This window comes from Anastrepha obliqua, chromosome 1, assembly GCF_027943255.1.
Source record: "Anastrepha obliqua isolate idAnaObli1 chromosome 1, idAnaObli1_1.0, whole genome shotgun sequence".
Classification (NCBI taxonomy): Eukaryota; Metazoa; Arthropoda; class Insecta; order Diptera; family Tephritidae; genus Anastrepha; species Anastrepha obliqua.
The window spans coordinates 104,863,086-104,879,131 of NC_072892.1; the positions used below are offsets into that span (position 1 = coordinate 104,863,086).

The 16,046-nt window shown below is 36.8% G+C and overlaps 2 protein-coding genes across 2 annotated transcripts; both read left to right on the plus strand.

Moving 5' to 3' along the window:
* Nucleotides 1-711: 711 nt before the first annotated feature.
* LOC129236352 (probable cytochrome P450 12a5, mitochondrial) lies at nt 712-7,496 on the plus strand. Its single transcript, XM_054870697.1, has 5 exons — nt 712-810; nt 2,412-2,806; nt 2,870-2,986; nt 6,346-6,796; nt 6,882-7,496. The coding sequence occupies exons 1-5, from the start codon at nt 712-714 to the stop codon at nt 7,494-7,496; spliced, it is 1,677 nt and encodes a 558-aa protein (XP_054726672.1).
* A 2,710-nt stretch (nt 7,497-10,206) lies between these two features.
* On the plus strand, nt 10,207-14,788 carry LOC129253099 (cytochrome P450 CYP12A2-like). The gene is made up of 5 exons (XM_054891345.1): nt 10,207-10,330; nt 12,859-13,247; nt 13,332-13,448; nt 13,539-13,989; nt 14,054-14,788. The coding sequence occupies exons 1-5, from the start codon at nt 10,235-10,237 to the stop codon at nt 14,663-14,665; spliced, it is 1,665 nt and encodes a 554-aa protein (XP_054747320.1). The 5' UTR covers nt 10,207-10,234; the 3' UTR covers nt 14,666-14,788.
* The last annotated feature ends 1,258 nt before the right edge of the window (nt 14,789-16,046 follow it).

Consider the following 16,046-nt stretch of genomic DNA (forward strand, 5'->3'; position numbering starts at 1 on the left):
CAAGTGCTATTTTGGACTAAGTAGGCAAATGATTAGTAAAGTCCTCTCTCGACGAACAAAACTAACATTCTACAAGCCTCTCATCATGCCCGTCCTAACGTATGGCGCAGAAGCGTGGACGAAGACAACATCCGATGAAGCGACGATTGGAGTGTTTGAGAGAAAGATTCTACGGATAGTTTTTGGATCTTTGCACGTTAGCAACGGCGAATATCGCAGGCAATGGAACGATGAGCTGTATGAGCTTTACGACGACATAGACATAGCGCAGCGAATAAAGATCCAGCGGCTACGTTGGCTGGTTCATGTCATCCGAATGGATACAAACGCTCCGGCTCTGAAAGTACTCGATGCGCTACCAGCTGGTGCTAACAGAGGAAAAGGGAGTCGCTACCGCGCATATGACATATATAATTTTTTCTGCTTTTATTTTAGCTTTCAAATAAACCGATATATTCCTGAGTGCATGATTATATATGACTGATAACATACAATATATATATATGTAAGTAAATATGGAAATCGAGAGTAATTGGAGCACATATAAATACTTACATATACATAAGATTACAGCTGGATGTTCGCAAAAACTTCTTGTTTGGGAGTATGTGAGTTTGTGGCCGCCGAAAGCCATTCCAAACTGATTCAAAAAGGGACTTTCAGTTGAATTGGAACAGTGGTCGATTTAAGTTACTTATCTTAAGCTTAAAAATGCTTTCCGTAAAAGCAAATTTTGTAACGGCGCGCAAAGGAGGAAGCGTAACAAGAAATATCAAAGCAACCACTTCACGTTTGTTAGCAGCAAAGCAGGTGAATCTGAAGCGTCTTCTAAAAATTAATCAAAATACTTACTAAGTGAACACTAAGCGCAAGGGAATGCGCATTAGGACGATCGATTTTACTATTGGCCATTCGTTAAGCTTAAAGCAAATAAGCGGATGCTAGATGTAGTGAGCGACTTATGAATTCAAAAAGGAACGTCCTAACAGTGGGTTTGAACAAAATTATTATCTAAAATAAATAAATTGTCGGAGATTAATAACTAAATTTAAAAATAATGAAGCTCGAAATCAATTTTAGCTTCCAGTGACTTTTTTGAGTAAAATTGTCAGTAAAATTTAGAATTGCTAATAAAGTACAATACGTCAGTTGCCAAAACATAGTCCAGAAAAAGTTTTATCCGCCCACACATATTCAAAAAAAAAAAAAGATTGTATTCAGTTTTTTTTGTAAGTATCGTTGACTTGGAATATCTATTGTGCCCCTTTCATGGATTTGGAGTATTTAGCCTGGCTCAAATTCCTCAATAAATTTTAGTATCTACCTTGTTTTATATACATATAGGTATATAATTGGCGCTTACATCCTTTTTAGGTATTTGGCGGGTTCCTGCTCCTATTTGTGGTGTGCATTTTGATGCTGTTCCATAAAAGGAAGGGCCTACAGTTGCAAGCCGACTCCGAACGGCAAATGGTTCTTCATGTCCTGTTTTATTGAACTTTATTTCCTCCTCTAGTAGAATATATTTTTATTGCTTATGCGTCAGTGCTGGCCACGATGCAATCACATGTTAGGTGGCTTCATCTTCCTCCGTACGCAACCAGCAAGTTCCACTGGAGTATATTCCCAGTTTAGTAAGATGATGATTAAATCTACAGTCTCATGTTCGAATTCCTGTGTTAATTCTAAAATTATTCTTATTTAACTCCACACAATTTGTAAACCCGTTTAGGTTCAAGCGCTCTCATTGACTTTGATTACGATAAATCTGTTAGATTGTCCCAGTATGAACTTCTTTGTCTTTCCTCTACTTCGTAAATAAGAGAGGAGAAGTTACCTTTTCGTGTGCCACAAAATGGCTCTGGTCTATAAATGGGGAGACTGTCGCTTTCCTAGCTAATTTATTTGCCATTTCGTGCCCAGTAATTCTATGTGGAAATCATGGAACTAATAGGATACGGACCTGATTGTTCTTGCCTAAGATATTCAGCTTATCAAGATATTCCGGCACCAGTTTAGATGTAGCCCGGAAAAGTTAAGAGCCTTGATTGCTGCCTGGCTATCAAAAAGGTAAATTTTATGGTACATACCACAACGGATTTATTTATTATTTTCTCCATAGCCCATGTGTTATATATAGCAAAAAGGTGTAAGCGATAATAGATACTCTTAACGAACGTATAAAAAATGTAGTTAATAAATCGATCCGCTCTAATACACATACCATATTACAATATATACATCTGTGTATTGTTATACATCTACACATGTGCGGATGTGTGATATTGTGCTTATTTACGTGACCTAGTAAGATTGCTTTTCTGGGTGAATAATCTTTAAAAATATATATATATGTAGGTACACTCCATGCCATATATACATAGATATACCATATATGAAAATTTTAATAGGCCCAGCTCTATCAGCAATCATGCATCAGCAATCTCTCCACTGAAAACCAACCAACAGATGTAGCCTTGGAATGGCAGAGGGCACGTCCATTTAGCGAGATACCTAAAGCTAGCGCATTTAAGTTCATAAGTAAATTTTTACCAGGTGGCCCGTATTCCAAATTAGATTTCAGTCAGCTAGTCACGGCTATGCTGAAGGATTATGGACCTATTTTCCTCATGCCAGCTATGCCAGGTCGACCCAGCATCTTAGTGACACACAATCCAGACGATTTTGAAAATCTTTTTCGCAACGAAGGTGCATGGCCGATAAGGCCACTCTCGGAAGCTGTACGCTATTATCGCAATAAGCTGCGCGCGGACTTTTTTGAGGGCGTAGAAGGTGTAATAGCAACGTACGTTTGAAGCAATGTAAACAATATGTTTTCTTGTAAATGTGACGTTCTCAATACTTGCAGACATGGCGAGCAATGGAGCTCATTTCGTACGATTGTAAATCCGATACTTATGAAGCCGAAGAACACGAATATGTATCTCAACAAAATGGCACAAGTGAATCAGGAATTTGTCGATAAGTACATACATACATATATTTTAAGTGATAAACACTAAATGCCTACATACACACATTTGTATGAAGTCACTTTGTGATTTTTTCAATATTCGGAATATTTTTCGGGTTAATTTTTTTCGAGAATTGTTTATGAAAGTATAGTTCATTGTAAAGAGTGTTCCAATAACAGGTGTTATTTAAATATATGAAAAGCTATCGAGAGATAATTAACGATTTTTTATGGCCGGAATTGGATGGTATTCATCTGGACAACGTTTATTTTCAACAAGACGGCGCTACATGCCACACAAGCAACGAAACCATTGATCTTTTACGGGAAAAGTTTCCGGACCGTGTTATCTCCCAAAGAGGTAATCAGAATTGGCCACCAAGATCTTGTGACTTAACACCTTGTGACTTTTTTCTTTGGGGCCACGTGAAAGAGAAGGTCTGCGCCAACAGCCCAGGGTCGATATCGACGACATAGGGCAGCCACTTTGCAATTCGGCAATGGAAAATTTCATGAAAAGGATATTGTTCTGTAAGCGTGATCGTGGTGGTCATTTGCCTGATGTTATTTGCCACTTTTAACGGCATACCTTTCTCTTTATAATGAAATAAACACCCGATCATTTATATTAAAAAATAGCATTTTTCTTTGAATATCAAAATAACACCTCTTATTGGAAAACCTTTTATAATAAAAACCTTACAAATCAAGCTTCCATACTTTTTAGAAAATTCACAACAATTTAACAAATTTCAAAACTTTATCATAAATACTTTTTTTATTAGAACCTTTATAAAACCTCTGGGTAAGCAGTTGTATAGCTCATTCATTTATAATATAAAAATTGTAGTGAAGTCCCCCAAAGATCGCGTTGATTTTTGGGAATTTTTTCACAAATGATGTTGAGCATTTTCTTCCATATAAAACAGTACTGAATTTGTCACATAGGATGCCAGCCTATTCCTCATAGTTATTGCTGCCATACGTTGCCATGTTCACAAGCAGAGATCAAAAACCAGCTTACAAGCCAAGTCACTCAGTCTGAAGAAGAAACAGGTATGGTGTAGCATATCTACTACGGATAAATCACAAACGCCGACATGCACACATAACAACATAAACACTCCCCATATAGCAGGTTGTTCAATAAGTTTTATTTCATGGAAGTAGTCTGGTCAAATACTCATTTTTTATAGATATTTTTTAGGAATTTAAGAACATAAAATGCGTTCGTTTTGATTTTATAGTATGTTATTATTGACATCAAATAGTATACAAAAGCAATTTCTTTTTGTTTTACTTATTTTTTTATAGTAGTGTGGCACCAAAGAAAAAAAAATTTGGCTTGTCAAAAGGGTTTTGGCTCTTCAGGAGATCTGAAACGAAAAAGTTAAACTGATTATTATTCTGTAGGCTTGTCGTTCTTGCAGGTGCTACAATGCGAATATTTTTTTGAAAAATAACCAAATGGCGGACTTTAAAAAAAAAAGGAAATCAGACAGTAGTATGGACAGTTAAGGCTGAAAAGAGACGAAAGTAGCACCTGCCAGAACTACTGAAGTGTGGAATAACTGATGCAAATTTCAGTTCAACCAGATGTTCTGAAGATCCAAAATCCTTTTGACAAGCCACCTTTTTTTTACTTTGGTGCCACACTACTATAAAATACTATGTCAAAAAAAAAAAATTGTTTTTGTATACTATTTGAATAATAACATACTATAAAATCAAAACCATCGCATTTTATTTTCTTAAAAAAAAAATGGGCGGCCACCATAGCCGAATGGATTGGTGCGTGACTACCATTGGGAATTCACAGAGAGAACGTAGGTTCGAATCTCGGTGAAACACCAAAATTAAGAAAAACAGTTTTCTAATAGCGGTCGCCCCTCGGCAGGCAATGGCAAACCTCCGAGTGTATTTCTACCATAAAAAGCTCCTCATAAAAATATCTGCCGTTCGGAGTCAGCTTGAAACTGTAGGTCCCTCCATTTGTGGAACAACATCAAAATGCACACTACAAATGGAAGGAGGAGCTCGGCCAAACACCCAAAAAGGGTGTACGCGCCAATTATTTACATATGAAATTAAAACGATCGGATTTTATTTTCTTAAAACAAACTCCTAAAAAATATATATATAAAAATGAGTATTTGACCTTCAATCTGTCAATTTACCAAGCCATTTAATATCGACGTGTCACAGTATTCTCTACAATGGAAAAAATCAAGTATCGTGCGGATTGGATGTTTATTTTCGGAAGTTTTAAAGCCAAGGGAAAAAGAAATTTGTGAACAAATGTTGGAAGTGGATAAGGGCTTTTCGCCATCAATCAGTGCAGTAGAAAGATGGATTGCTGAATTTAAATGTGGTTGTACAAACCTTGAAGATTCACGTTAAGGATGTTCAATAATAGCAACAACACCAAAGATCTTAGAAAAAATACAGAATATCGTATTGGGGAATCGTCGAGTGACTAAAAGAGAAAGCAGTAGAAGCCTTAGACATCTCATTCGGCAGTGCAAGCAACATGTTGACTAAAATTTTTGGGTTTCAGAAAGCTGTGTGCAATAATTAGAGCATTTAAAGGATAAAGTGAATTTTGTTTGCATCGAATCATCACCATGAATGAGACTTAGGCCTATCACCATGATTCTAAATTAAAACAAGATCCTAAAGAGTGGTGCGAAACAATAAATTCTGAATATTATTGTAAATTTTTAGAAGAGGTGAAGGAAAAAATTCGTGAAAAAAATTCAGTTTGCAAAAGAAAAAAAATATTTTTCATTAGGGCATCGCACCGTGTCACAAGCGCACTTTGACAATGGCTAAAATCCGTGAATTAAAGTTCGAATCGTTAGAGCACCCATCATATTCACCACATTTAGCCCCTAGCGACTTCAATCTATTTTCAGACCTAAAAAATTAATTTTTCAATAAATGATGAGGTCATAACAGCCTGGAAACGGAATGTGCAGCCCTTCCAGATTCTCACTTCAGAGATTGAATTCATAAATTGGAATCTCGTTGGAACAAGTGTATTGATGTTCAGGGAGACTGCACTGAACAATAAAGTGTATTTCCAACTAAAAATTTTAATTTAGGTTTTTTCGCTATCAGAGCTTGGTAAAAATTGTATTTACGATTTTTATTAATTTACATAACCGTAAGCTAAAAATAGGAAAAATAAATCGGGACCTTGATCTAACATTTAAAGAAATTGGGCGTATAGGCAAAAAAAAAAAAACAAAATTAATAACATCTGATCATATATCCAAATTAATAAGAAATACCCCAAATAATAATGTCCTTAAGACGACACTCCCGATAATCGTGCATATGCAACTTTTTATTCAATTTACTGTCCGCAGAATCCGCTTAATACGCAACCCCGATACCTTGGAAATGCCAGACGATTTTAAGGAATATCTTCAACGTTGGGCCCTGGAGTCGGTTGCTATTGTAGCACTTGACAAGCAACTTGGCTTGCTGCGAGATGACAGTGAAAATTCTTCAGAAGTTTTGAAACTCTTTTCGGCCTTAAATGATTTCATGGAACTCTCTTTCGATTTGGAATACAAGCCTACATTGTGGCGGGTGGTAGCCACACCAAAATTTAGACGTCTCATGCGAGCAATGGATGATATCAAAAGTGTAACATGGAAATTTGTGACGGAGGCAGTTAGAAAACTAGAGGTGGAAAAGCAGCAAGGCATCGAACAACCAGAGCACAAGAAGAGTGTTTTGGAGAGGTTGATAAAGCGAAATGACAGAGTAGCGGCAGTGATGGCTATGGATATGATGATGGCGGGCGTGGATACGGTAAAGAATTTATGTATTTTCCTTCCTCACCCACACTATTTTAAATTTTTTTTTACTAATATAAATGCAGTTAATTTATTAACAGACAACCAGCTTAGTTGCAGGGGCTCTATTATGTTTGGCGAAGAATCCCGAAAAACAGGCGCGATTACGCGCAGAAGTAATGCGTGTTCTGCCACAAAAGAATAGCAACTTCACAGCAGATGCATTGAATAACATTCCCTATCTACGCGCTTGCCTTAAGGAATCACTACGCGTCTACCCAATCGCGATCGGAAATATGCGAGTGCCACAAAACGATCTCGTTTTAAGCGGTTATCGTGTGCCTAAAGGTACTTTGGTGAGCATGATTTTCTCGACTTTACAAGCGAACGAACGTTATTTTGCACGACCCTTGGAATATTTGCCGGAACGTTGGCTACGATCTGGTGAGGAAGACCACGAGCCGAATACAGCAGCAGCAACCAAGTGTGCACAGTCTTTAAAACCGAGCAGCCCGTTCGTTTACTTGCCATTCGGTTTTGGGCCTAGAGTATGTGTGGGGCGTCGAATAAGTGAATTGGAAGTGGAGGCAGGAATAGCAAGATTAGTTAGGAATTTTAACATAGAATTCAATTATCCCACCGATAACGCTTTCAAGAGTGTGTTAATCAATATGCCAAACATACCGTTAAGGTTTAAATTGACTGATATTGATTAAAGGCAGGAAATGAAAACTTGTATGACTTTTTAATTAATTGAAAACATTTGAGTGGAATATAGTGAATAAATAAGTATGGGCATATGTATGTATTTATGTATAAGTTAACACACGACTTACAAATTATTGAAATTATCTGAATTATTTACAAAATAATTTATTAACCAGTGTGCAGAAATTAGACTTGCAGGGATCTTGGACCTTTCAACAAGATAATGATACCAAGCACACAACAAAAATAGTAAAAGAATGGCTGATTTATCGTACTCCTGAGACATTGGATCATCCTCCATAGTCACCGGACTTAAACCCTATTGAACATTTGTGGGAGCATTTAGACCACCAAATCCGGAAAAGGACAATCACCAATATGGATATGCTGAAACTCGCTATAAAGGAAGAGTGGGATAAAATTTAATCTGACGTGACAAAAAAACTAGTTGAGTCGATGCCCCGAAGACTGTCTTCCGTTATCAAAGTAAAAAAGAAAATCAACAAAATACTAAATCGATATAATTTTTGTAAAATATATCTCTGTACACTTTATTTTGACGCTTACAGTATACAATAGGTTATGATTATTATTTTGTATGTCTTTGGCATAATTTTAAAACTTATTTATATTCTCCCAAAAAGGGCTTAAAAAGGAGATAACGTATATTAAACTTCTATAATTTATTTGGCTATAAATTGATCAATGTTATAAACTAAATTTTCATCGGTGAAGTTGTAAGTATTGTATCGCCTATGATAATATTATATATTGCTTTACTATTTATATGTAACATCTTATTATTATTTAGTATTTTTAAATATATTGGTGATAAATGTTTTTCTGTTAGAGGTAATGATATTTCCCTTGCCTTTGACAGATATTTGTTTATCAGTTCATTTTCTATGAATGTCAGTTTATCAACAAATCTTACTGACGATTTCATTAAGAAAGAGTCTATGCGTGATATTTTACATTTTTCATATAAACTTTTATTAGAAACTCTTTTCCAAAAAGTACACTGCAAGTTTACAATGTTTACAAATCGTACAATTCTATTACGAAAATCGATGGTCTGTGAAAATAATCATCGCACGCTCAGGCCAACTTATGGTGTACAAACGATGAGAACCATTTTTGGCTTAATGTCTACGCTAATAAGCAAAATTTCCGTATTTGGGCTGAGGAGCAGCTCGAAACCATTCAAGAACAGCCACTACATCCATTCAAAACAACCGTTCTACTGCGACCTATGGACTGCAGGAAACATCGGCCCATATTTCTTCAAAGACGAGGCAGGCGTTAATTTATCAATGAATGGCGAACGCTATCGCGACATGCTAAATGACTTTTTGATACCAGAAATTGAAGCCAGTTGTCATACAGCCCGTGAAACAATGGATTTACTGCGTTGTCGTTTCGGTGAGAAATTTATTTATCTTTCGTCTCGGACCATTGGATTACCACCAAGACCGTGTGAAATCACACCTTTGAACTTTTATTTGTGGGGGTATGTAAAGTCTAAATGCTTTGTGGATAAACCAGCTCGAATTGAGACATTGGAAGCCACCATTACTAAAGTTATTCACGAGATACCGACTGAAACCCTACAGCGAGTCATTCAAATTTGGTGTTTATGGATGGCCGAATTACGACGCAGTTGCGGACAACATTTGAAAGGGATTATCTTTAAATGTCATGACTGGTTCTACACAAAAATAATAAAGTTTGCCCAATCCATTTGAATTTTCGCTATTTTATTTCAATTTAAAATCCGATACCTCTAAATTAATCAGCCTTTATATGCAAAGAATGGCAGTTTGGAATGTATATGGGATATGGGATATCATTTAAATATGTTTTTTTTTAAATGCTACTACAAATGCCATTTCGATCAGAGGCGTGTGCTACACAGTCAACCAATTTCTTGTGAACCGAAATTGTAGCTTTACCTTCGGTTTCAATGAAATAATGCGCCATGCTACAAAAGAAATTAAGGCAGCAATTTTTTCAATGTCTTCCGGAATTTGAGGTCTTCTGCATGTAAGCGTCCACGAATCGTGGCTTTTGATACATTAACATTACTTTTCCTTAAAACTGATTCAGCTTGCTACAAACAAATCAATAGCCTATAGATCTTGCTTTAGAGATATTTTTCGTGCTTCATTCGGGAAAGCCGGCAATGTTTTTAACTTCGGTATACATTTACACTTATTTATTTATGAACGATCTTCGAATTCTGATAATATTTTACTGGAAATGCTCGTGTCAATTTTGTAGTTACAGCAATCGCCAACAAGTATACTTTTAACATTTGGTTATTAGGATTACCATATTTACTGTCATACTCGGAACGCTGCGCATGGATGCCCCATTTTGGAGCGATTTAAAGGAGCAGCAAAAAGGCTGCTGACCATTAAGAAGGCAATCTCCAAAAACATCCGCTTGTTACGATTCTCGTAGGATCAATTTCAGCAAAAATGCAATGTGTAGGGTACATCGCATGTAAAATAAGCCAAAATACAAAATTTCTGTGCAACTGCAATTATCAAATAAAATGAAATGAGAAATGCCAAAACAAAATTCGTAAATAATAAAACCAAATACACACTTAAGCACATGTAGATATACAAAAATGTATGTTTCCCAACGCTTTCATAAAGTCTTATCAAATTGTATACCAAAACAAATATTTAGTTAAGCTGCAGCAGCGAAAGCGTTTGGTCTTGAGAACTCGAATTTAAAAATGTTTTACACGAAAATGAAATGTTTTGCGATTAACGAACTCGGTATCCGAAAAAATTTCAAAATGATCACAAAGCGATTGCAGGCAACAAAGCAGGTGAATAACTTAACAGAAATACGTGGTTTTGTGCTTACACACCCACATACATATGTATAAGCCTTACACTGCGAATTTGTGTATGAAATGTGAAAATATTTTGTAGTATATTCAGCAGAGTTCCCCTGAAAATTGCCTTAAAGACTGTGTATGTGTTAATTAGACATTTAGAGATCGACTGTTCTTCCACATGACCTTTCGACATACGTTTAATAGGTAACAGTGTTTAAGGAGGGCCATAAGTGAAGCCACCATTGCATTGCTGAAATTAACGGCACAGTCAAATTGGGTGCGATCAGTGGCATAAATTATTTGTTTTTTATTTTATCAATTGCTTTTTTAAGGATTTTTTTAACTGTATGCTCCAGTTTTTTTTACTTCAACCAACCCAGCACCACATGATTGTCAAAATATTTGGAATGAAACAATTTGTAATCAAGTGAAATAGTCTACATACACTCACATACATACATCAATAAGGGAATTCAACGAGTCTTATTTTGTTTTGCTCAACAAACGGTGTTTAAAACCTGCGCACTTTATTTTCGAGTGTAGAAAAAAGTAAAATTTAAATTCGAAAGTTACTATTCAAGTTTGCTTTTCGATGACACCCCAACAAGTTATTCAGCTTTGAAGTGAACCAATCACAGATTTATTTTTGACCACGTTGTTGCTATTGTAATGCTCCTTTTTACACATACCAGAATAATTATATGTTATTTTGCGAATAACTATTGTAATAATTCAGAAACATAAATTGTCTCATTTTTCTAATCAATTTGGGTTTCAAATAGTGATAGTCAAAACAGTTCTATAACAAAGTTGAGGGTAAAAATATATTTTTAATATTTTTCAATGAAACCAAAAATTTGCCATTTTGAATGATAATTTTTTATCTATTCCAACAGTGCATAATCACTGTTTTAACTCTTTTTACAGATATCTATTACCCGTCTGAGTCTCAAGCAGCGTGATCGCGCTGTTGATTTCATGTCGCGAAAACCCAGTACATTTTGAACATTGTGGGCAACTAACTGCTTATGAAACAGGTGTGGTGTACACAGCTCCTTTTAATGTGAACAGTACATTTTACAATAGGCAGAATAATACTATAATAACGCAAGAGCAGATTACAAAACACAAATTTTCATTGGTATTGGTATTTCTCGATATAAAACCAAACATGGGCTATCGCGATGCTTGTACCTTTTCGTTCTTAATCTTTTCTGCTCTTGCTCAAACATTTCACGTATTACTAATACCCTTATACTGAAAGGTAGACGATCATGCAGCCGGACTCAACATTCCTTTCAATCCCATCTGCAGAAGCTGTCAGGCGAAGGGGATGAAAGAAAGTCTTTGCCACTATTTCTGCGGATGTCCAGATTCAGGAAGAAGAGCTCACTCTTTCGGTACAGTAAATTATTGAAATCTCAGACATAGAGAAAAAATTTGCTATTTTGACAGTGCCATCAAAGATGTGAGATCGCTTCAATTGGCATAAATGCTTTAACCTCATCAATGAATTACAGTGGAAATCCACATCAATAGTTTGGTCAGATGGTAGCAGCGCATGAAATAATATTCTTTTCGAATTTTTTCAAAATTTTGCTATTCTTTTGGAAAATTTGCTACAATTCAAAAAAACGCCTTATATTGTCCTGGATATTTTTTGTTTTGTTTCTTTCTTGCACAAATTCACAAGTACATAAAAACAACACTGTGTAAAAATTTTATGGCAACTCAAACCAGCCACATTTCTTGAAAGTTAGTTAACATTTCAATAATAAAAGATTTGGTCTACTAAAGTTTTCATATACCGATCTAAGTTGTTTTCAAAAAAGTGAAAAAATGGTGAAGAAATATGTATGAGCGCAATGAAAGGTTTAAACACACATTTGTATACATTTGTATCAAGGTAAATATTTTCGTGGAATATGTTAACCCATTGGCGGCCGCCGTAGCCGAAAGAGTTGGTACGTGACTACCATACGGAATTCACAGAGAGGTCGTTGGTTCGAATCTCGGTGAAAGCAAAATTAATAAAAACATTTTTCTAATAGCGGTCGCCCCTCGGCAGGCAATGGCAAGCCTCCGAGTGTACTTCTGCCATGAAAAAGCTCCTCATAAAAATATCTGCCGTTCGGAGTCAGCTTGAAACCGTAGGTCCCTCCATTTGTGGAACAACAACAAACACCCAAAAAGGGTGTACGTGCCAATTACATATATATATATTAATGTATATGTCTTAGCTATTATTTCGTTCAAACATATTTTTTAACCATTTTTTGCACTTATTTGAAAACAATTTAGGCCGGAACACGAAAACTTTAGTATGACGTAAAAAAAGCGAGCTATCTTTTTGCAAATCCATCTCGTGTTTTATTGCTGCATAGGTACACTGTCGGAAAATATTATATACATACCTAATATTAATGAAACTTCGGTCTAGCTTCTGTTGTTGCACGGTGTCAGCATAAAAACTTTTAAATAATGAATGAACATTAACATTATTTCTATATCATTAGCATGAACCTGCTGTCACTTCAGTAAATGTATGTCCAAACATCCACCAGCCTGCGGACGCATCCTTGGAATGGCAGAGAGCACGTCCCTTCAGCGAATTGCCTAAAGAGGGGGTTTTTGGGTTTATATGTAAATTTTTGCCCGGCGGCCGGTATTATAAACTAGACTCCAATCAATTGGAAAGGGCAATGCATGAAGATTTTGGTGATATTTTCATCGTACCAGCAGTGATGGGTCGTCCCAATATCGTGGTGACACACAATCCTGAGGACTTTGCATGTGTGTTTCGCAATGAAGGTATCTGGCCAATACGGCCGTTTGCAACGTTACGGTATCATCGAAATTCCCGCCATGCAGATTTTTACAAAGGCACTGAGGGTGTTATGACCACGTGAGTATCGAAAATTGTCGAGTAGTAATTCCTCAGAGTAGAATAAATGCAAGTAAAGGGATGTATTCCATGTTAATCCTGCAGGCACGGTGAGCAATGGAGTTCATTTCGTTCGATTCTAAATCCACTGCTAATGCAACCAAAAAATGTTCACAAGTATTTCAGCAAGATGGCCCAAGTGAATCAGGAATTCATCGATAGGTATGTTGAAAAACATCTGCATATCACTTCTGCCGGTTAATTCTTATCCTACCATTATTGTTTAATATTACCCTATTTTACCATTCGCAGAATCCGCTTAATACGTGATTGCAAGACGCTGGAAATGCCAGCGGACTTTGAAGATTATCTAAAACGCTGGACACTGGAATCAGTAGCAGTTGTGGCACTCGACAAGCAACTTGGCTTGTTACGTAATGATAGCGAAAATTCCGCAGATGCTTTGGAAATGATTCCCGCCTTGAATACTATATTTACGCTCGCCTATGACTTGGAATGGAAGCCATCACTATGGCGACGCGTGTCTACACCGAAATTCAGACGTCTAATGCAAGCCATGGATGATATACATAATTTATCATTGAAATATGTAGAAAATGGAATCGCAAGACTGGAGGCTGAAAAGCAACGGGGCTTCCAGCGGCCGGAAAATGAGAAGAACGCGTTCGAGAAGCTCTTGGACATCGATCAGAAAATAGCGACTGTAACAGCCATGGATTTGCTGGTGGCGGGCGTTAATACGGTAAATTTGTTTCGCATTTTTATTGAATTTTTTTTTTATAATAATTTATTTAATTTACTAATAGACTTCCTCGATGGTCGCAGGTGTTCTCCTTTGCTTGGCAAAAAATACAGAGAAACAGGAAAAATTGCGTTCCGAAGTAGATCAAATCTTACCACAAAAAGACGGCGATTTCACAGCGGATGCACTAGAAAACATTCCCTATCTGCGTGCATGCATCAAGGAATCAATGCGAGTGTATCCATTGTCCGTCGGCATAGTTCGGGCGATACAAAATGATGTGGTCTTGAGTGGCTATAGAGTGCCTAAAGGCACTATGGTAAACTTGGTTTCCTCGACTTTATTGGCGAATGAAAATTATTACCCGCGACCTTTGGAATTTTTGCCAGAACGTTGGCTACGGCCGAGTAAGGCAGACGATGACCATTCCGTGACCGAGAAAGTTGGTGCGCAAGCGTTAAGACCGAGTAATCCGTTCATCTTTTTACCGTTTGGTGTTGGCCCAAGAGTTTGCCTAGGGCGCAGAGTTAGTGAGTTGGAGATAGAATTGGGCATAGCAAGATTGGTTAGAAATTTTCGAATTGAATTTAATTACCCCACAGATAAGGCATTCAAAAGTATGTTTATAAATATGCCAAATATACCGTTGAAATTTAAATTTACGGATATTGATTAGATGCGAGTAATCATTAAAATCAAACACCAAGCGGATATCTATGAAAAATATTTAATATTATATATATACATACAACAAATTTGCGCTACTCATCCTGGAATAAATACATATATTTGTTTACATATTTATATACAATAATTATATACCACAAAGATGCAATTTTGCAGAAATTCTAGAACGTTCTTCGTATGGAGGAAAATGTGTGACCCTGTCCGTATAAAAAAATATTTCAAGAATAAACGGCATTTGCTAGTCACTTGAAACTTGTTCCCTATTGTATTAAAATCCAATGGGTCATTGAACGACTTACCTAAAATTATCATAAAAATTCTGTTTAAAAAGTTTGAAGATTGATGAAAATTTGGGGGATTAATGGTGATTAAATGGTAAACCTAATTTTTCTTTGCGTCTGCCAAACCTCCAAGGGACGATAAGCACAGCTATAAGTTTGGAAATTGAATGGCGTAGAGTCCGCAGGATTTCCTGCGTCCTGCGTCTATTGTACTGGGGCCATAGGATTTTCGAAATACCACTCGAAGAAAAGGAGCTCCATCTTATTTGTGCTTTCTTGTGAAATAAGTTGTGCAATTCGCGTTTAACAACAATCAGGAGGATGCCAATGACCGGGTATGAGACCTGTGAGACCAATTCAGTCGACTCCTTCCTGCCAAGCTTATCAGCAACTTTATATGGGTCTATGTTTCTATGTCCTAGAACCCAGATCAAGGAAATTTTGCTCACCCAAAAGATTTGATCTACTTCTTACAGTAGATGCCCAGTTTGGATCTGCACCATGACGTCGTCAGAGCCTTGATTGCAGCTTAACTATCGGAAAAATCTTAATATCTCTCTCGCTCCCGCGTCCCCTAAGCATTCGGCATGCGTGCAGAATCGTTAAGACTTCTGCCAGAAAAACACTAGCACTATTCGACAGTTTTAAGGAAAAAGATAAATTGACTGATTTAGAGAAATCGCTGCTCCGACTCCCGATTCCATCTTAGAACCGTCAGTGAAGACAGAGGTACCAGCCTCGGTACAAATTTCTCCTCGCTCAAATCCTGCCTACTTGGAAAGATTGCCCTGGCACGACCCTCAAACTCCAGAGATATGCACAAAGTTCGGTGAAATACGGGGTTAACTGCTTAAAAGTGTTTCATGTCTCTTGAGAAATTGCCTCCAGAGGTCAACCTCCTTTAACCTTATTGCGTAGCGATGGAAACATTATTTAAAGTCAATGGGAAGTGCAAAATGACATTAAGCGCAAGCACTGTTCTACATGCTCCTGTGATGCCAATACAAGCAGTCCTTTGCACACTACCCAGTTTAGTGATATTATAGCCATTTCGAAGAGCTTCCCACCAGAACCAAGCATGATTTGCAG